Raw genomic sequence first — 22,377 nt, 5'->3', positions numbered from 1 at the left:
AGTACACAAACGTATATATTTGCTGCATACTACTTCACATATTTTAATTCTGTTTTGATTGAATTGGTATATATGTGTAGGAACAATGCGACGCACATCTTAATGAAGAAATATCCTGAAGCATGCGTAATAGAGCATTCTAAAGATGCTGCAACTTTCCACTAGATTCACAGACCTTCGTTACCCTTTTTTTGACAATATCTCGTATTTGTGGCGACTACCTAACCGCAAGAAAATAATTCGGCGCTTATATCTTCAATAAGGCACATTGTGTAGCGATTGTTTATATGTAGGTTTTGTTGGATGTGGGCAACACGCGCAAGTTGAAAAAGTTTACCACCCCTTTATAAGATAAATGAACTGTGAGCACAAGCTTCTTTAGCCAAGGCCGTATAAGCTCTCATCAAACTTATGCATGCATATGAAAATGAGTCTTTCTTGTAGGAAATAGCCCCCGTCTCTATCGAAAACTTCATAGAGATGTGGGGATCGTATCTACCTGTACCTGAAATTTATGTACATGCTTCTGCAACGCATACAACCAGTTTAGATGATACGTTAGGCAAAGCGAAAGCCAACTGATTCCATCACTTGGAATCGATGCATAGAGTGTGTACCCTTGTCTCCCTCTCTCTCTCTCTCTCTCTCTCTCTCTCTCTCTATATATATATATATATATATATATATATATATGTTAATAACAAGATACGCGGCATGAAAGATGCTATGGATAAAAGTCAACTATTTTAGAATACGACATAGCATAAAGAATATTTTCACATGTAATTACTATTTAGTAATCTAGACTCTATAGAGTGTTCACGAACCAACACAGTGACGCAACGGATTTAGCCTCGCTGTTTAAAGGCCATAGATTATCTCTGCCCACCTTAAATAATTGCCTATGATATTGAGTGAATGTTTTGAACACAATATATTTCAGTATCCTGATATTGATCAAACATGCATTGTTTATTTTGCTCTGACTATTATTTAACCATTACGAGTTTTTCTTTGCGTACGTCACTTCACATTGTACGCAGATATTTACCTCAGTCACTCAGTCAGACAGAACTTTCCCCCAGTTTGACTCTCTCGCTGCCAGCATCACTTCAGGTTTCTTCCATTGCTGTTTTGGCATAGCATAAACAGTAAAATGTTTGGGCTACTGAAGGGCGATTAATAGGTAGATGGCTAGTTTTCGATATGAAGATTGACGAACTCTCCTCCTCTATGCCTTATGCCTGCAGCAGGTCGTATAGACACGTAAAAGCAGACAATCAGTAGTGGCCCTCGCCTGTTCTAAGCACGTTGCCTAAACCGATCATGTGCGTTAGAGATGCGTCACCGAAGCGTCGATAGATAACTTTAAAAGATGTTTCGCTGTGAACGATCATATTTATAGGACAGGGAAGGGGTGTACTCGCGTGACGGGCTGCGCAGTAGACCGCTGTGACTAAACAAATGGTAAAGAAAAGTTTAGAACAGAGTATAATAAGTGGAAATATTTATACATCGTGTTCTAAATGTTACGCAACCAAGAATTTATGTTTATTCTTAGTTCGGTAAATGCATATCTCGCTAGGAATATTTACTCGTCAATACAAATGAAGGGAGACAATGTCGAGATATATACTTCAAAGAACATTTAAGATCTGTTTGCAATCGTATCATTTTTTTTTAACAAAAGTTCAACAATCCTATAACATACGTTTTCTGGAGTACGTAGCTTATTTTTTTTTCGAACCAAAATCGTTTTCTTAATGTATATTTATACCGATAACGATAGCCAATTTCCAGATGTAACTTTTTTTTAAAGGCAGCCTGACTGAGCAACTGTGTAGAGCCGAGAGCTTGTCACAGACATTCATCAAATTAAACAAACTTTCACGAGGTCCTCTAGGAGTATACAAAGCGGAGCTAGGCAATGTCAAGCGCAGATAGAGCTAACAACATTTCAACAAAAAAAAACGTGTTCCGTTTTTAGGTTTAAATGTACACATACATACGCTATTTGACGAGTCATGTATTTAAAAAATGGGACTATTACTCAAAAGCTGGTTTTTGAACTATTTCTCTTTTGTTTTCCAGGAAACAACCCAACAGCGTATGTTCACAACGATTAAAATTAAATATAGAAAAACTGTTCCTTAATGATAGTGGTGGCTTTAAATAAAGAGAAAAAGATCGGAAAAATCAATGGCAGTAAGCTTTATCAGTTTCATGTTGAAATCTCAGATCGACATCCAACATTTGCTTGAACTTATGATATTCATCGTCTTTTCCTCCTGTGGAAAACATAGCGCTAAGTTTGGACATTTGGTAAAAGTACGTTTGTGATAAACTGGTTAACATCACAACTTTAGAACTCCTGTCTAGCTCTAATTTAGAGACGCTTTACCTTCCAAGTGCTGGACTCGTGTTACTACTCGAACAGACAGAGAGAACGCACGCGCGTTTAGTAATCCCGCACCATCCAAAGGTGTCAGGAAAAGTAGTCTTCAGTTCAAACAGGTACTTCTAGTGCAAATATCCGGATACCGTAGTATGACTTGATGAACCTAAAGGCAAACCCGACTCCTACCTGACCCAAGTAATTATAAAACGGTAACCTTCAGGTCTATCTACATCGGACTAAAAAGCACTTTTAGACCCGCGTGCCCACTGTAACGTTAGAATAGAGGACCATGCGTACCATTCCATTTTGTTGCTTTGTTCCATCATTAAACAACTGTGATCGGTGCACCAGCGATGGCCCTCTGAAAAGAACCGCATAGATAAAACGTTAAGGGCATTTCCTCAAAGAAATCCTGATACACTTCAGCAGGTTCGTCTTGAGTACCACTGAAGAATAAGAGCTCGGTTCAGTGATTGCATCAGAGATACTTATTCCATTAAATGGACATCAATAGAGTACAATGTCGCAGCGAAGAAGACAATGACGCAGTGCGAATTGGATCAATTTTCTGCCAGTTCCAGGAGGGTGATAACTGGTGACATGGTATAGTATGACGTTTTGCTGTCGGGTTCAGAGGATAAGCGGAGAGGTAACTGTTTCCCGTTGGGGGTGAGGCCAATTCAAAAAAGTGCATCCGACCCAGGCATGCCCGACTGCATTCTGCGCTAGTCGTTTACCACCCCTTCGCTCAGCCGGCAAGACTAATAATTGAAGATCCAGCAGCAGCGATAGGTAGGTGGTCGAAGACATTAACAATAGATCGTTGATGCTTGTTGACGTTGCAGTTTTTCGTAACCGATAGATTTTACTCGCACAAAGTCTGTGAGGTAGGCTTAACATAAAACAAAGAATCGTTAAGTTTTGGCGGTAGTATGTCATCAAAATTGTTAGTAATAGTTAGCCCAACTCCGTAACGATTAGTTGGGCGATATATGCAATTGTGCTGGTGCAGAAGACCCGGAGGTAAGTATCTGATCGAGTCTGGGCATGATCTAACATATATGCCCAAATATATCCTAAATCTGCTGCTTCCCAAAAGCGACAAGCGACACACAACGCAGATATTTAATAATGGAAAGTCAAATACATTGTGATCATATCGATGGCGTTACATTGCATGAAGCTTGTGCGTTTTTGTTTGAATCGTGACTGCGCGCCGCAAAGATTCATCGATTTATTCTAAATAGATTTTTAATACATCAAAGATACTGTTAAAAATTTAATCCTGCTTCGCGCATTTTTTGGTATTTCATTATTAACCACAAAATTTAATATAGAATTTAAGGTAACTTGGATAGTAATTTTTTCCATGTTTTAAAAAAACGAGTGATCAATTGAACTTTTGGAACGTAGATCCGAACTAAAAAATGCCCAGTTGATTGAGAGAACACTGCCCATATTAAGCTCCAGATATATGAAACGATGCAGTCTTAAACACTGATGTTTCCTGTGGTTTGTTGGCCAAAAAATTAAGCAGGCCACCTTGACTATCCGCTGATCGTCTATTGTAAACCGTGTACAGCCTTACCGATTATGAGCTAGGCCAACACAACGCTCTATGAAACGTATTCGATCAATATAGAGTATATATTGAAGTACAATGGCATACTTATACGAGATCTGAAGCATCGAACATATGATGATGGAGTTAATAATAAAATTTAGTAAACATCTCAAAATCACCTTTCGGTTAAAAACTAATCCAAAAAACTATCTCAAGCCATAGATTAGAATTAACCTAGAAATTTCATACATTGTCGAATTTGATCGAGGATAGGTCCGCAACCGAATATAAGTGTTTGCATGGTATTTTCTCTCATATGAAAACCGTCTACCTGTACTTTCTGTTGATACCGAATACGCTAGCATAGGGCAAAAAAGAGGCATCTTTAAACTGTGAAAAATACGTACTGAGCCTACGTATCTGATCCGCCCTTCCTACCGTGGGCTGCGATCACTGCGACAATTCGATTTAACGCGCTCTGAATACGACATCTCCGTCATGTCATGAAGCACTTGGAGCACTGTGTTGCGGAATTGTAAAATGTTCGTGATCTCTCTAACTCTCCGCCTGATATAATGCCACACGTTTTCGATCGGATCCCAGTCGAGTGAATTTCTAGGGCTTGAATGGCAGGACCAATGGCAGCAAAAATGTCAGAGACACGCTTTAGCATACGACACAGTGGCTTGTCATGCACTAACACATAGATCCCATCTGAGAGCCATTTTCGAACCTGGGCAATACTGTATTCTCGCTTTTTCGTAATCCCGTCGCCGAAACGTAGTGTTCCTGCATTAGCGGATGAAAATCACGCCCTACACGACTATTTCATTCGAAGGTTTAAGTTGCTGGATTACGCAAGATTCGTAGGATCTTCTACAGCAACGCCTGTGGACGTGCTGAGCGTGACTAACCAAAACCCTCGAAGACGATTTAGCTGAGAAGTAGACGCGCTCCTACTTTTCAACTGTTTAATCGACGAGGCCGTTTAAACTGTGCGTATTCGTGAGCGAAGACTTCTGTGGCTGTTCTTCGACACAACCTAAGGGTTCCTTGAGGACAAGGTGACTCTGTGCCTTGCCACGTCCTTACGCGATTGAGAAATTGTTATAAATAGGTCTATTTGTAGGGTACTGCGTTGCGCACTTTTTTCGACCTTTGTTTCCGATTTTTGTTGACTATAAAGGCAGCTTGTCGTTCGCCTTCTGGGCTACGTTATCAACTACGAACTTCGATATTCCGACGTAGTTAGAAATTTTTTTTTGAGATTACTTTTCTTGGTTGAGTTTAGGTATTAGGCTTCGCTGCCTGTCCCATGAGGTCTTTTCATAATCCTATATGGACAAAAAATGACGAAGAAATTCACTGTAAAGTAATCGATTAAATAATAGTGACGATAATAAGTACTGTGTTACGTCTCGAATTATACATGTTTCTGCATGAACAGAAGACGATCAAATCGGATACCTGAATTGTGCGCAACGGCTTAAATATTCGTATCTGTCGTAACAAACAGTCGTGTCCCCACATGGCTCAGTAGATGCATTTCCCTTCACAGCAGCTTAAAAGTGCTTCTCTATTGACAATGTCGTGCCACGTACACGTACCTTCAGGAAACGAACGAAGGCAACTTTCTTATAAAAGGACCAAATGTAAATATTTATTTCGCGCTGAAAGATATTTTCAATTAGATTTAAAACTACGTAAAACTTCTGGGTAGCCTTATCTGATGACAGTATATATATATATATATATATATACATATATATAATGGGTCGTTCAGTGTGAAACGTGCCGAGCATAACTATCGTATTTAAAGATGACGCTCTTTTATAGCGGCGTGATATCTCGCATATCTTTTTTTTTTTTTGAATTTGAAATGCTATTATACTATTCGAGATCTGAAGCCCTTCACTCAAGTATTGTTACTCGAGCTTTTAGCGGACAAGCTATTGTAAGGCACGAAAAATCAGAAATGTGAGGTATATCCTAAGAGTATAACAACGTAAACAGCTTGCCGTATAAACCTTATATTTGGTGATGCTTCTACTACTACTGCTACTACAAGCCCTGTAAGCCATTGGTTCAAGAAATTTCGGGAAGGAAATTTTGGGCATGAAAATGGATCTTTTGCAAAACTTTCTGAAAAGGTAAATAAGAAAGAAATGAGAGCTGTTGTGGGAACCAACCCATCTCAAAGCGCACGGGTATCGGCACCCAAATTCGGTGTACGTAAAAGTACCATACTTCCTCGCTTTGGTCAAATGAATGAGGTCAAGAAATGTGGTTTTCATGATGACTTAAACAAGGAAAAAACGGAGATACGTCCGGTTCTATTCGCATGCTTGCTCAATACGTTCTCGCGCCGTATTGTAGTTTGCCATAAAAAAAAAATTACTCCTTTACGAACACCGCGGACAGGTGCATCAACGGTTGAATGCAACAGCAACCAGCGGGCTTTTACCCTGAAACAGACGTACAGCTGCAACGATCCGTGGTTTCTATTCAGCAGTCTAAGACTGTAGGTGCTATACATTGCAGTTTCATGAATCTTGCTTCGTCGATTATGGATGAGGTGTAACGCCAACAATTGCAGCAGAACATAGGAAAGACTCTGCTTTTAACCGGAAAATAAATGACCAGAAGTGGACCATTTTTATTGCACTCGATCTCGCAATGCAAAAACCATGCTGGTCAAAAAAGCAGGAGTTTTAGTGGGTGATGCCCAGGCACTTACAACAGCGGGACAACGTATTATTCAAATGGCGACAGGTCATCGATAATAATCGTGCACGCCTTCGACTGAAAGTAAAAGAACTAAGTCTGTGCGAGAAAGTTGAAAAAGTTATGGTTTGCTATGTCGTACATCATATTGAACGGTCTAATATATAATGACTGTCACTAAATATTGCATTACTTTGCGCTTTTCTATTTTTTATTCCTTCTTGATAATTTTCATTTTTCGCCGTTAACGATAATTATGCATTAAACCGAAATTATTGATCATATCACTTTGTAATTTAGAGTATGTAAATAAGAGTACAAGCCCTATCCTGCCTGAACTGTTTCCATTTTTGCCCGTCCGTATTTTTCTTTCTGTCTATGCATATCACAACGGGCGGCTCACGCTATCTTTCAAACGACCACAGGGCACAATATCACTATGTACGCATTACACCAACCAGGAGTTTGCTGGAGATCCTCTATACAGCCCTCTCTATTATATATACATATTCGCAGTACGATATCTGCTCAACCCTCGTGTCCTTGGCATTGAAGCTAGACAAGCCAGCCTTACTACCATCGATGTCGTCATCTTTAACAACTTGTTAATGACAGATATTGAGCGACATACGGAGACGCAACTCAACGCATTTAAAAGCCAGTCTTTTTTCCTAACATCATTGGCTAATGCGTTTATCATCATATAGTGTTCTTTGAGCGCCAATGAAAGCGGATGAGGGACAACAGCCGAAGATCAATTGAGACACTAGGGACGACAAATGGGCCGTCGTCAGACCGTTAATTCGAAATACGACCTAGCTTAGCGTCCCCTGCACTTTGGCCTGGAGCAAAATGTATCCTCATCAAATGATCTACCGTAGCGCCTGCCACCAAGAAGGCTTTGTACTCGATTTCGATCTACCTTAAATCAACTTCCATCCAGCGAAAGTAGGTCCTATAAAGAGAGATCAGCGACGATGTCCTAGTTTACTTCAGAGAGCTATATCCAATCTCTGCAGATTATTGTAGATGAATAAACATGTAAGACGATTAGTATGTCGAAAATTATATCACTCGCGTATTCCCTTTAAATTTAATAATACGATGCTTGCTATAGTACCTCAAATCATATGGCTGTACAAAGATTTCAGAAAACCTTTGTCTCGCGTACTAGTGTTCTGTGCTGGCATCCTGTCCATATGTGTTTCAAGTGTCGAAGAACTAAGTTAAACCTAACGCGGTAAGTAACATTACTTACAACATGGAGCCATCCTGCGCACTGCATCCTTTCGACGTTCTTTAACAAGACCAAGATCGTTCAAAAATAATCTTAAGCCCTGTTCCAGTTTCACAAATTTCAGCTCATAAATCCAGTTGGTATAAATAATCATCACAGATGAATTCAGTCTCGAACCCAGTACGCACAATCTTAACTCAAATATTCGGCTCTAATCTTTTTGAAGACATACACGCCCATTCTTTTGTGAAACGGGCCTAGCCAGGCGTTTATTAGGAAAGTTGTAAAGATAAGGGCGATTCTGTTGCTGTTTATCATTAGCCGTCATTATTACTTTTACTTGATGTTTCATCGGCTTATTTTGTTCCTGTTTGACTTCGTCCGATCCTCATCACTATCTGTTTAATGCTTCTACACTTCTCGTCATTCGCTGATCCCTTCTTTTCTGACATTCTCATCACCTTCATTAGCAGTAGCAGCACTATTATGATCTCATCTAGCATTAAGATTACTATTGTTATCAGACAAACGAAGTCTCACAAGGCCGCTGCTGTTATTGCCAGAATTTGCCTTTCCACCATTATACATCCGCATGATTCTTCTTAGATCATTGCTCCGGTGCTTTTGCGACATAATCAAATGGCGGTAGACAGGCGGAGAGAGCCAAAAGAAAAACCACAGATTATTTCAAAGAGAACTCTGCGAGTCAAATGTAAAGCATTGAAGAGGTGAGAACAGAACCCGTACGTGTGTGAACGACGTCCGTCTCGGCGCAGGTAATTGTGTGAACAACTCAGAAGGAGAAGGAGGGGAAGGGGGAACAGACCGGGTGGACGAAGGGAAACTCAGACGCTGGAAGGCAAGACATTTTTAAGACCAGGAGTTTAACGGGGGCAGAGAATTTAACTGTGTTGTAAATAACTGGAAATAAAATGAGTTAGGATAGCCATGTCGGTAAAACCGTGGCACCTAAGACGCTAGAATTCCATAGTCCACTTATATGCAGTCATAACAAATCCCAATAAAAGCCAGTATTAGGGAATAAACGGTAATAATAAGAGACACTGATTATGCAGGCACTGTTGCCCTCTCCGGTGCGCAATCAAGCATTTATTTGTCGAATCAGTATTTAACAAAAGTGTTGCATTCCTGTTTTTAATGTTTCAATATGTTTATACTCAGCGACTGTTCACCTCTGAACATCAATTAAAACTCTAATAGCTAATCCAGATCTAAATATGCAGATATCTAAAGATGGAACTGCTATATTTCAATTGCTTTCAAACTGTTAAGTGATCGCGCGTTACGCACATCGTTAAGAGACGACAACAATAGTCCTCGACAGAGAATGCAGGGAAAAGAAGGGGGTGGGTACAAGGAAAAGGTTCCCATGCATTACATCCGGACGTTGACGTCGCAGAAGCGAGCGCGCAGGTGTTTTCGGAACCCTTGTGTTGTGTTTGTGGGAGGTAAGACAAGATCGACCTAACAAACAATAAATAAATATGTAGTCTACTATAAAAAAAAAAGGGATCGTTTTCGGACTTACATATTGTCGTCTTGTATATCTATGTGATAGAGACTATTTTATGCTTATGCTAGCGTGTCAGTTAATGAGTCCTGTAGCAATAGATGAGAGACCGGAGGCAAAAGTTTTCTTAAAAATTTTTATTAAAAAGATGACTACATTTTCTCTAGAGTTACTGCTTGAAGATGCTTATGAAGAACCACATCGTTTTATACGGTTCAGTTGAAATGAGGAGTAGATGTTTTCGAGTATAATATCAGTCACTTTAGCAATGCTCAAGTAATGACGAAGGGTGAATTTTCCCAATTATCTTTAATGGACGTTGGCGTGCTCTTCATACACAGAGATGGCCAACAACTTTACGAGAAAATGCACGCTATTTTTAACAGAAGTGGTTAGGTTGTACTTGTCATAAATGTCTATCTAAAATAAGGACAAGCAACTTTCCCTGGCCGTTTATAGAGGTCGTTGTTTTACAAACTACGTGCGTCTAGATGCGTTTAGAAATTGAGACAGGCTTTTGTCGACATAAACCTTACGTCTGGACGCTGTCGTACAGCTCATAAGCTACTGCGAGTTCATGGCTTAGCCGTCTAGGAGTCACAATAATCGATCAAGATACACGCATCGATCACACGAAATGGCGCTTCTACGTATTGACTCGTTTTGTAACGTCAATTCTCGAAACTACGACAAATAGGACTTATATACTTTAGTCTCTTTTCTATACAGTAGGGTCCACAAAAAAGTACACATTGATATACCATTCGCTGTGCGGAAAAAACTGTGTCAGTTTTTAACCTTCATCAATCTGGCCTAGTTAAAAAAGCGTTTGATTGAGCCATGATTAGAGGTTACCTCGGTGGAGCGTACGAAAAAATGTAACAATGATATTTAAATTAGCTTCGCACAAATTAAGAAACATTTTTTAAAAAAACTAGTCCAGATTTTTCCGTTGGAACGCGATTCGAATTACGATTAAAAATTATGGAATAGAATAATTCAATAATAAAATGACAATCAGTTTCAACTGACGATACAAATCTCAATGGAACACCGTTAATACTCTTGTGAGGTCTTTAAGAGAACCCATGTTATATCAGATAGCAATCTAGGTGTTAATTTTTAAAATGTGAGAAATTTTGAAACTTGAGAAATTTTCTGACGACGTATTAAACTTCTATTGGGACGCATATACTGTAAGTAAATAATATCCTCTTTAGATTGTCCTATTTTTTATCTCGAGAATTTTCTAATTGCCACGATACGTTGTGAACGATTGGGAATCCATATTGGTAGGGTGGAGTTGTCACTGCTTTAGTACCGAAATTCGTCATAAATCTTGCCAAGCCTTAAAGCAAAGCTCATATAAAATCAAACATTACATGGAACTTTAGTTCGATCCTTCTCTGTTATTTTCGATTATTGCACCCCTAATAATACTTCGTATTTGAGGATTTCTAGCTCCTTTCAAATCTTTTTGAGACACTATAATTATCAGGCTTAGCGCGATGACCAATTCTTTGCAATACCCGTTAGTTTTTATGCAATGACGTGTGCAGGAAGATATTGTTGAGGTCGCTGTTTATGCAGCCCGGAAACAAACCAACTACGTTTTTCTATGGTAGCGGAACTGTAAGCTATGGCGGCGTATGTCGACCGTTCCAATCCTACCAGCTTATATCTAAAAATATCTTTGCAGCTTCTAAAATAAGCTTGGCAGCGATAATTATTCGAAAATTACAAATAATGCTTCCACCTTAGAAAGCTACAATATATATTACCTTGCGCCTTGCATCCCTTAGTTAATTTAAATAAAGCATCTCAAAAACGTCTACCTCAATTAGATTGCGATTTCAATTGAAACACAACCGCAGGTGTGATTTTTGAAGCCATACTTGTTTTTAAGACGCAAACGAAACGTGACGCGTATAAAAGGCTACCTTGTGTCCGCGGAATACCTTTATGCGTCTAAGTAGTCGTAGCAACTCGGACTTCTCTCTTGGGGAGTCATAAAAAGGCCCGGTTGCCCATGAATCGTTTAGGGCTGTGTACTAAAAGAAATGCCAATACAGGCCCACCTATGTTTACATAGGCATGGCTGCAATTACCACCTAAGAAGTTACTATCCAGGGCTAGTAATCGATGTAAGTGGCTTCGATGTCTTTATCTCGAACTCCTCCTATTAACGCTGGCTTGCCTCTGAAAAATTAACAATGATATTTTCCAGTTTTACGTCCAGAACCGATGCTAGGGATCGCATCAGGCGGCTGGTCCCCTAATACGGTTTCTGTGCCTTCCCCTGGCTTCTAATGTGCACCTTGGTTGCGTCGAAATGCATACATGTTACCATTGAATTATCACAATGACGCCCCGTTTTTGCTGAGCAGATCCCATAGGTAGTAGATCGACAATGTAACAAACGATAACGTGTTCATAAAAATCTGATATATATGCGTCTTGTGGGATTTGATTTTACGATTGGGTCTGTCAGGTTTCCAAACAACCGCGTTACCTTTTCTGTTATCGCACCGTATTTTTTCGCTATTACCTGTACAACAACTACTACCACCTCTAGCACTGAGTGAGTTTAATGTATTACGAAAATAGATGTAGTATCATAGACATAGAAGTTGTGGTTATACTGCGGCGTGCTATTCCTGTCTATATCGCTTTTCTCGTATTTTTGCGTCACTTACAAACAGGCGTCTTAGCATTTGTTATAAGATAAAATACACAGCTTCTCTCACATAGACCGCCATGCACCTATACCCCTACTTTAAAGTGGCATGGTGTTTTTCCTGAATCGACAGGGTTCACTGTCTAGCGCCGTAGGGCTTTGTTGCTCTCCTAAATGCATTAGCCTATTCTGGCTTCAAGGGAGCCGTTGGTCCTTTCTATAATAGACCAGTACCAAGCAGTACGGCCGTCCCTGCCTTCTATCGACCAGCATAAAGTAAAGGGCCAATTTTAAACCTTGCTACAGCAACGATGCATCCATGAGGCACGTCACCTTGAAAAGATGAAGTGAGGCCCAACGTCGGCAGTCCTAACATTGGTGACGTTTCCGTTTGTAACCTAATAATAAGAGGTAACCCAGGAGTGCTGGTCGTGCTAGGCCATTGTGTGTTGACCTTGCCTGGAATAGGTTAATCTCGCCAGCAAAACCCCCCTTTGGACGCTAGCGGTTTAACTTTTCGGCTCCGTCCGCCCACCAACATAAAGTTAGTAACGCATCCATTATCGGCAAGATCAATAAAAGTTAATTCGGTAACTTAGATTTGTCGAGAGTGTTCTGAGGCTGTTTGTCGAAGGCAACGACGTTAGTTTTATCATTTCCAGGTTACCACTCAATTTCGTTTGTTTTCATGTCAACAACATGATTTCCCAGTTAGCATCATTCTATTTGGATGGTGAACCAACTGTTAACTCGGACAACTGCCATGGCTCCGAAGAACGCTCAGTAGATAAGACGTGCAATAGGGTGTCTATAACTTCCCTCACTTAAAGACTCAGCGGTCTTTAGGCGACGTCCGCAAGACCGGCAACGTCCGACCATTTCTGGTCTTAACAACATAGTAGGAGCAAGAGCAGGTAACTAGCTGCTTCAAAGTGCGACCACAGCCACTCCTTGTCGTGGCACCAAAATAAATGAAAAACAGAACGAAGCACCAGATAGCAGTCTAAAACATAGCTATCTAAAAGCCTTATGTATAAGGCGAGAAGAATGCGAAACTCCTGATATATGTAGCAATGTTCTGGGCAACAAATAATCACACGAAAAATTACGTGTAGCAACTTACTCAGACCTTTTTCATCTTAAATGCAAAAATAATCTTAATCAAATTCACCTCCAAAAATTTCATATGTATACAAGTCAACAGCATAACAACCTAATATCAAAGAGAATATATAAAACGTTTCGACGCATCTCGCGTCGTATAAATTGTACGAGTCTTATTGAGTTTATAAAGCTAATTTAAGAGATTTGGCAGATCTCCTACTAGAGGACAACAAGCAATATTTACTACAGTTCATCCCGCATCTGGATCCTCTATATGTATCGTCAGGTTCGTTGAAACCTGGTTTCCTGCAGAGTCTATGATCGGCAAAGCGAGTCACGATATGTCTATTAAAGCGGTTCGTCTCATTCCACTCCTTGCTTCTCATCGCACCCAAAAAAAATTCCCATCAACCATTGCGAATTTTCGTGCCAAGTTCTTAACGTTGATTTTGAAGCCCTCCGTTAGTTTGAACTCAAAGCAATGATGCAGGTCCTCGGAAAGCATTAAAAAGCCGGCCAGGTGGTACGCGAGCTGATTTCAAGACGTTACGTATACTCCCAGTACCCTGATATAAAGAGAGCCTTTGATGTGATTTAATTGTTCGTGATTGTGCCCTAACTGGTGCGTATTCAATACGTTGTGGTCGGAGCTACCTTGAGATTGAACAAGTTGAAAGAGTTTTCGAAAGATAAGACGTGAGGCAATTTAATCCCTTATGAGGCCAATACTGCCCTCTTGCATCTCCTGATGAGCTGCACATTTAAACTTTTGCCGTTTGCAGCGAAAACAACTTTTAGCAAGTGGATCACATAGGTAAGCGGTGATCTCGCGAGGTACAAAGTGTTCGTGGTCACTGTGCTCATTACCTGTGCCTTTGTCAGGTTTGCGGTCAGTCGAAAATCTGCGATTACCACGTGAAGCTGGCCTAGAGCTTCCTGCACTCGAAACCCGCTCGACCTGTACACCACTAAGTCGTGTGCATACGAGATGGCTTCGACTGACTTTCTTTGCCCTCTTAGTTGATTAAGGCCTTCAGCAAGATGGAGAATAAGAACGAGATTAGGTTGTCTCTCTGAGCCAGACCAATTATCTGTGTTTAAGAGTTCATCATTTCATCAGTCATTCCGTCGTTGGTCATTATTCTGCTCTCCTCTAGAATCACATCGAGAAGGAATTTATAAGGACATTCACTTCACCCAACGTGAGTGTAACCTTGTCCCAAGGCTCCTATTCGAAGAATGGTTTGAAATCAACGAAAGCTGCTGATAGATTGCATCGGCGCTGCAATGCTCTCTTAACGTCGGTCATCACAGTGCTGCGCTCCGTTTCTGAGGTGCGTTTTCTCCCGAATCCACGTTGCTCCGTTGGGTTAACTAATACGCTAAGTAGCTGTCCATAGTCATATAGTCAGTAAGCAGCAGAGTAATTCATAACAAACGTTTTCCCTCACTGTTTCCTACCGAAATGACTGCGTGACTGGACTGCTATTTCTCTTAGGGATCAGCATCCCTCCACTAGACTCCACTATGCAAACATTGATTAGATAGCGCAGTTTAGCGCAACGCAAGAGCGATAACGCCTTCAATGCGCTAGCTGCAGACCCTACTTGAACTGACCGCTTTCTTTTTATACGAGCTCCCAAATCGTCGCATTACATGCAGTATTGTGAAATCTGATTTAAGAATATCCAATGGTATTGAGGTTCTTTTTTCCCACATCGCAGACGAAGGGGGCACCGTCCATAATATCGTGTCCCAAAAAGTGATTTATCAGGGACGAGGAGCTAATCGGACAAACCACCGAACTGCCATAATGTGTTAGCATGTGTCCGAAAAGCGAAGGCTGAAAGGTAGAACTCAGGCTGTACCTCGAATATATGCCTAAAGGCCATTTGGGCCTCTGAGCAAAACTACAAGTATACATATAACTATGGCCTGTATTTTCAGAGGGCACGGAAGTGCTGTGCAGTATACTGGAGGATTTCAACGAAAGACATCGCATAAGTTTTGGCATCCAGCACGTCAGATACGAAGAGGATATCGTGGGCGCGTTTTAGAAGCTCATTCATGTCTAAGCGTTGTGGCGAAGCTTGATAATTGACTGTCCGCGCAGATGCAACTTGGACGGAGAGCCATCGGTATGTAATCACGAATGTTTGTACCTTCTAACAGTAAACGATTTTCACCCTAAGACGTTATACTATAGTAGGTTTCGTTCCTTGTAAAAAAATCGAACCTTCTAGGAATGTAACCTCGACGCCAAGTTTCCTAGGCATCGAGGTGAAATAGATTAATTAGCGACATCGTTGGCCGTAGTACTACTCAAGTTCGGCTAGTCAAAGCGAACACTGAGCTCACCATTAATTACGAGAGGAAAAGCAGAACGAGAACATAGCGCTTCCAAGCCGCTGACGAATTTCTACGCGACACTTAAGTTGATTTCTACGCAAGCGGAGACTAGAGGGAGCGCAAAATGTAATGGGAAGCTACTCGGTCGTTAAGATACGTGTAAATAAATTATCCCGTAATATATAATAATGACAGTTAAAGAGAATAAAGGATCGAATGTAGACTAATCGTGGATAAGTGGTACCGAAACACCAATTCGCCCGTCCATTGTCACCTGTTTACGAGGTAAAGACTAGGTGTTATTTAATGCCCTTCAGCGGTAGTTACTACGAATAAACTAATTTGGATCTGTTTTTGTATGGTAAAAAGAACATTGCTAAATTCGTTGACCCAAAGTTGGCGCCCCGTCAGCAAAATCGATCACGCTTAGTCAACAGAACAAGCATTTACGTAGAGGACTTAATAAGTTTGCGGTAAATAAGTAAATAAGCGACACGGCCTGTTATGAGGAACAAGAAATCAAGACGAGGCTATTTTTTAAACTTACTTTAGAACACCTCGAGCCTCTTTTAATATTTTTATATTTAATATATTAGAGTCTAAATCAACAAATATTATATGTATCGTGTTAATACCGATTATCGAAGATGGATTTCTCGCTGGTTAACGTAAGTCTTGCATATCGACGAATTGGACTCTCTGCACAAATGTAACCTACTAGGTCCGCTATTTCCGATACCCAGGTTACTGGCTTAAGCGTACGAGAATGAGGCAGATCTACAGGACCTTATACAGCTTAACTTACTTTGCTACTTCAGGCCACTGCTAATCGATATTAGCGATGGGATGCTTTTTTTTAGCTACCCTAAACTAAACTATTAGAACTTACTAACTAGGGAAGTCGCCGACGAGCTACGCTAAAGTACGCGCAGCATACTTTAGCTGTCGTATCTCGACCGCGGGGGATAAGGCAAACGGTGATGCTTCGCAAAATATTTTTACGTTTTAATCATTATACTTATTTAAAAATCAGAAAGTTTACACAAAGTGCTAGTCTCCATTGATTTCCTAGGGCGGTATGGAACTTTTCAAATAAGCTGTTATAACGTATGACAATCTGACACTGAGAGCAAGATTCGTGTTTGGTTTTTATTGTCCTTTACATATTGCAATTGTCCTTTTCAAGGATAACAACGGAGATGATAATTAAGGATCGACTTTGAATTTTGTGTACAATTTACCCTTTATTCTATACATCATCGTATGAACCAGTCTAGAAGCATAGGGTCTAACTACTTACATTGAAATGATTCTTTTTGGGATCGGATAGGAAATTGTAAACTATCTGATAGAAACTGCGATAGTTACTCATACTGAACTTCTGTTCGAAGAATTAATGATTTTTCTTTAATAGTTAATCAAACATAAAAATGCACCTTGATAGTCGAAAAATCTTCATTAAACGATAGATGTTATAATAACTGTATATGAATCGATCATTGTAATAAAGGGTACATTTAACTGTGCCCTCTAATATGCTTCATGTTATAGACTGGTACAGTGTCCTTATATATAAGGGTACTTACTATAAGGCTGAATTTATTAAATAGATTTCTTGCCACCTTGACAGGTAGGAAATGCTCTCCGACTGCCAAGAGGCTTTTTTAAAATAATCCTGAGACTTTTAGTCCACAGATACATATATATAGCTAGTCTACTATTTGGGGATCCTTTAATAAGTGGCTAGGAGGACATTTTAACATATGAGGGTGATGAAATTTTTCATGAAAAAGGATAGATTCGCTGGCATAAAAACCGAATCCATGTTCACCCAATAGGTACAGTTCTAATAATTACGATTACTCGATTGGTTGACGGTCGGTTAAATTTAGAACGTTTTATAACTAATCGGTGAAAATGCGATTTCTTATGAATAGAGTTATTTTATTTGCGCTCCTCGCAAAACCAACCGCGACCCTCAATAATCAATTTCCGGTAAAGCTTACCATGAAATTATTTATATTTCCATCTATTGCCTAATCTTTATTATTGTTTAGTATGCCCGCACGTGCACTTCGTTTGTGATGAAAATTACAGGATCCAATACATCCCAATCGTTACCGAAAGCTCTGGAGAAAATCTTTTTTTCTTCTATCACATAAAAAAAATCTTCTATATCATAAATGCGAGGTAGAGCTACATGCGTAGAAATAAGAGTAGCTGAAATAAAGTGAGCAACATTAAGCCAAGTGATTTAAAGCTTCAGAGAGCAACTATTCTAAGCCTAAGGGATCATACTCAGCCATTTCTATCTACCAAAGCTCTTAAAGCTTCTTTATCAGAGTGCACGTGACCGGTTAATCGGTGTTGTACACTCTGTTTTCCTTTGTGTAAACTGTATCTCTTTACTAGATTCTGCTAGAAGTCTGCATCCATTGAACGGCTTCTTTGTCAGACCCAAAAACGATTTTTTCGAGTGGTCGAATTGGCTCGCTAGGGGGTTCATCCTGGGAAGGTCTCTCCGAATATGCGATCGGTCGACCAAGCACTTATTTACTTAGCGGCCAAAATATAGTTTTGCCATATAGCGTATCATGGTAAACGAGCCTTTTCTCACTTTTCATGTTCGCTGTATTGCCGTTTGCAACGAGCAGCATCATTGAACATTGTCCTCAACTTGCACTGAATGATCAACAATGCTTGAGAAACTATTAGGTTATAGCGATTAGTTATTCAACCTCTATACATGTATAATAAAATGCGCTTGATAGCAAAACAGGCGCGGCTCGAAGTATGCAGAAAACGTTCTAGTCAGAATTGTGCCTTCGGCACTAGCGTTAAGCATAGATTCATACGTTACCTCCATTATTACCATTACGACTGCTAAATGCTTCGAATTTTACATCGGGAACCGCTTGTGCTACGATCAGCCTTTTGCAGCTGCCGCAGCTGGCCATGCGACGCCGACCGCTGCAGTAACAGCAGGAGCAAGCGTGTGCAATGCACGCGCTTCTTCTTTGCCTCTCTGGTGCCCTACAGAGCGCGTGCGCACAACGGCGGTAATGCTCTGGGTGGTCTCGCAGAGCCCGTAAGCATTGAGTCGTACCAATTCAGAGACTAGCTGGTTGAACATATGGGCACACGAGAATGCCGCTCCCTATTAGTCTGCCACTCTGGCGGGCTCAGCCAGACTCCACGCACGCTCGCTCCCTACGCCGCTTGGAGCTATGACACCAACCTGGCCTTGGCCTCCTCCTCTTTTCTTGTTAAGACAACTGCCCTCAACCTACACTTGTAAATGCTCCCTGGTACATGCGATCTTTCATAGCGTTTGCAGCCTTCGTTACGTTGCCTTCCTCGCTGTGCTCTTCCTGCCTTTTGTTGTTGTTGTTGTTGTTGTTGTTATCATACGTTTGAGCAGATCCGAGCGCGACTGCCGATCCAGGTATCGGTGATGGTAATACGTCAATTTTCTTGTTGATGACGAGATGTGTGTCAGGATATGTTCGCTGCTATTAGTTGATTGTATCCGTTTGACGGTGCTCACAGGACCACATCCATCACTAACACAACCACTAAACAACACTGGCTAGGTGACATCTATATTACTATTTAGTCTCACTGCTTCCTGGAAGTGTTGTTGATGTTGTTACAAGGTGAAGTTTGTATAAAAGTAGCACTTTGACAACGACGATGATGCACTGATGCCAAATACGGCACGAGGTAAAGGCCGGGTAAACGGCATAAACGGCGAAGTGCATTTTGCCGGCCCCGGTGATGAATCGCCGGAGTTGCCAGCCAATTTGCCTCTAAAACGCCAGCCTGTACGACAAGTCTCCTGTTGCACTCGGCTGCGTGGAGGAGGGCTGCGAAGGGCAAGTGTTAGAACTTGGCTTGTGGTGAGGGAGAGGTAGTCGTATGCAACTACGAGGAGGAGAGGCGCTTTTTACGAGGACACAAGGACAGACTCATAGGACAGAGCGACTCGAGCAAATCGAGGTGATACCCTGTGTATGGGAGGTGGCGTTTTATTACGGGTTAGGAATGAGAAAGGGTTTGTTGGGACATAAGGTTTCGGAAGCTCTTCGTAACTATATGAGCTGCATCTAGGTCACGACCAGTAGCCATGAACACGAGGTTAATATCCCTCTTTTGCCCACTACTTACTACACGTTAGCTAATGACGGTCAACGCTACTAGCAGCGCTACCTTCTAAAAGGGTTTGAGGAGTCCCCTGAACCCTGCACCGCCTCCCTGGCGTTTTTCACTTTACGAATCCATTCGAACAGGAATTGGCAGATTTTCTCTGGACGTCAGGCCGGCTTTGAGGAACATGTCGAATGAGGTAACAGCGCGAAATGGCAGCGCTCGCATCGAAGATGGAACGAATGACGATAGGTAGCAGGCAGAAAACGATGCAACGTTTGGCAAACAACAGGACTCGGTAACTAGAAACGAAAATACAGGCAAGAACAAGCGCTTTCGATGACTTGCGGGGAGAGCACAGCTATCACACTTTTTTGTCTGCATTTCATTGATAAGGGACAGATGATCGCGCCGCTAAATAATCGCATGTTCCTCAGTCGATGCGTAGCGGTGGGTGAAAGGGCCAAACGAAAGTTAAAGCAGGACAAAGTTATGCTGTTTCTATCAGGCAGTGACGGTTGGACGCGTAGGCAACGTAAGTAGACGTTAATAGGATCAGTACTGTTTTAGCTGTACGCTAAAATGTGATGTTAGCAGGTGTGCCGCCATTCGTCTTCATTATGGAAGCGGATAATGGTAAGGTACGTGGCCCGGTTGAGCAAATACCCGCATAATCCAATGCCCTAAAGAGGGAAATTGTCGTACGTCCTTATATCTACGTCCCAGTGTCGGACAGAGCATCGAAGAAAAAATCGTCTGTCAAAAGTTGAACGCGGTTAATGTATGCATGCATACTATACGACCTTTGAATAGCAATCGCAACGTTGCGGGCAATCGACAATGCCTATATTTACCTTCTTACCATAGTAGGTTCATCTATATGCTGGGCATCCTTTTACGAGCAAGGCCAATCCATGAAAATTGCTGCCTCCAGGGCGATTTGTGAGGGTGTTTTTATCCACTATTGACAATTATAATGATGTAAGAGGTATCTTGGGCCATCTTCTTATTCTATTATCTTACAGTAGTTCAACTGCGCATATAATGGATGGTCTTAGCCATCCAAATATTAGAACGTCTCTTTGTATCCAATGTTTGTCTAAGTAGAATCATTAGCATTATAGTTAAATTAACATTCCTATAAACAGATCCTAAGTACACTTATTTGAATCCCGTCTTCACGAAATCAGTGTAGACAACAGGGTGTTATTATGTCACAGTTGGGTCGAATTTTCGCAAAACGTTTGAGATATTTACAAGCACATGTAGAGATGTCGCATTGCTAAATGTGTACACAGCCCCTATGGATTAAAAATAAAACACATTTTTGCATGCGGAAAAGATGCTCCTACAAAATTAAGGTAACCAGGTGTGTATTTGATTGGTCACACACAATATGAACAAAACTTTAACTCATTTCTGTGACTTTGCATGGCATCGCAGGCTAAGACCTGTTTGTCTCGGATAGTACCTCAATCCTTGGGATGTAGTTTAGCGTCTTTTTAATCAAGAGACCTTATTTCAAAAAAATACATTAAATCGTTGTATTCGAAGAACCCGCAGTAAGCACGTGTTTTTGTGTAAAGCTACGCTGCACTACGTATCAGGTCTTAGTTAGACACCTCTTCCGCTACATTCCACGCGCATGAGAAATAAACTCTCTACTGCCAGGATTTTTCGCGAAGCTGCGGGTATGCGCAGCGCACGCGTGCACGTGGCGGTTTTACCTGATTCAAACACGATTATAACAAGGTAGAGCACTATGGCCTGCAGCGAACATACCCTGTTTAATATATTTGACATTTTCTATATCTTAACTGCGTGTTGCATAAAAAAGTGTTAGGAAAAAACTACCTACCGAAACACAAACCATCAATAACCAGGAGCACAATGTAAGATAACGTTCGTTTTCATAAAACGCATTATGGTTATTTATTATATTATTGTTTATCTTATAAATTATTATATTTGCATCCAATAGTGTAATATTCTTTTTTTTAGCTACAGTGTCGTGATGATTTTTTTAGTGTCGAAATAACCGGGACTATGTTATCAAACTCAGCAATTTTCTAGATATAAACGGCTTAGAAGTGTGGTGCAACTCGCGTTATTGACCGCATTTAAAAGCTCGAGTATTTTTTTCCGCAATTTATTAAACTTTTTTTTTTTAGACTTGGATAAATAATCAAAGTACCTTGCTCTTTTTTCTACCCTAATTTTGTAAGTCCCAAAGCCGCAATTTGAGCCACAAACTGAGAGCAAGTAATGTCTTTTGAATGTCGTCACATTGAGTTCACAATCGCTTTCTATCCTTCGAGTTTTACGTCCGGTATCGCTGTTAGGCATCTTGTCCGACGGCTGGCTGGCTGGCCCCTGTCAGCACGAAACAAACCGTGTATCTATGCCCGAGCTTGAACCTAGATCACAACGTACCCCTACGATTGTCTTATGACCGCGCTGGGAGCCATGTGGGACACTGCATTTCGTGCATATATCGAACCGGATGCTGTCGCCGCTAACTTTACGAAGAAATCGAAAATACCAATGAGCCTCAGAGAACAACTCGGTTTACTGTATATATACATACATAAAGTAGGACATTATATTTTCGCTCTCTCGTAACCGTTTTCAGCAGTGTGTTGCATCT

The 22,377-nt window shown here is 40.9% G+C and overlaps 1 protein-coding gene across 1 annotated transcript in view; it reads right to left on the bottom strand.

Annotated features, from left to right (window-relative positions):
* Positions 1-19,887, bottom strand: part of Ac13E (Adenylyl cyclase 13E) — a 50,048-nt gene extending 30,161 nt beyond the window's left edge. The window contains exons 1-2 of the mRNA XM_086978144.1: positions 19,794-19,887; positions 2,696-2,759 (exon numbers count right to left, since the gene is read on the bottom strand). Of these exons, the coding sequence (XP_086834270.1) occupies positions 2,696-2,698 (3 nt within the window). The 5' untranslated portion in view covers positions 2,699-2,759; positions 19,794-19,887. The remainder of the gene's footprint in view (positions 1-2,695; positions 2,760-19,793) is intronic.
* Positions 19,888-22,377: the final 2,490 nt, after the last annotated feature.

Source organism: Varroa destructor, unplaced genomic scaffold (assembly GCF_002443255.2).
Source record: "Varroa destructor unplaced genomic scaffold, Vdes_3.0 BEIS01000001.1, whole genome shotgun sequence".
NCBI lineage: Eukaryota > Metazoa > Arthropoda > Arachnida > Mesostigmata > Varroidae > Varroa > Varroa destructor.
The sequence above is the reverse complement of the archived record's forward strand: the minus strand, read 5'-3'. Positions and strand labels throughout refer to the sequence as shown.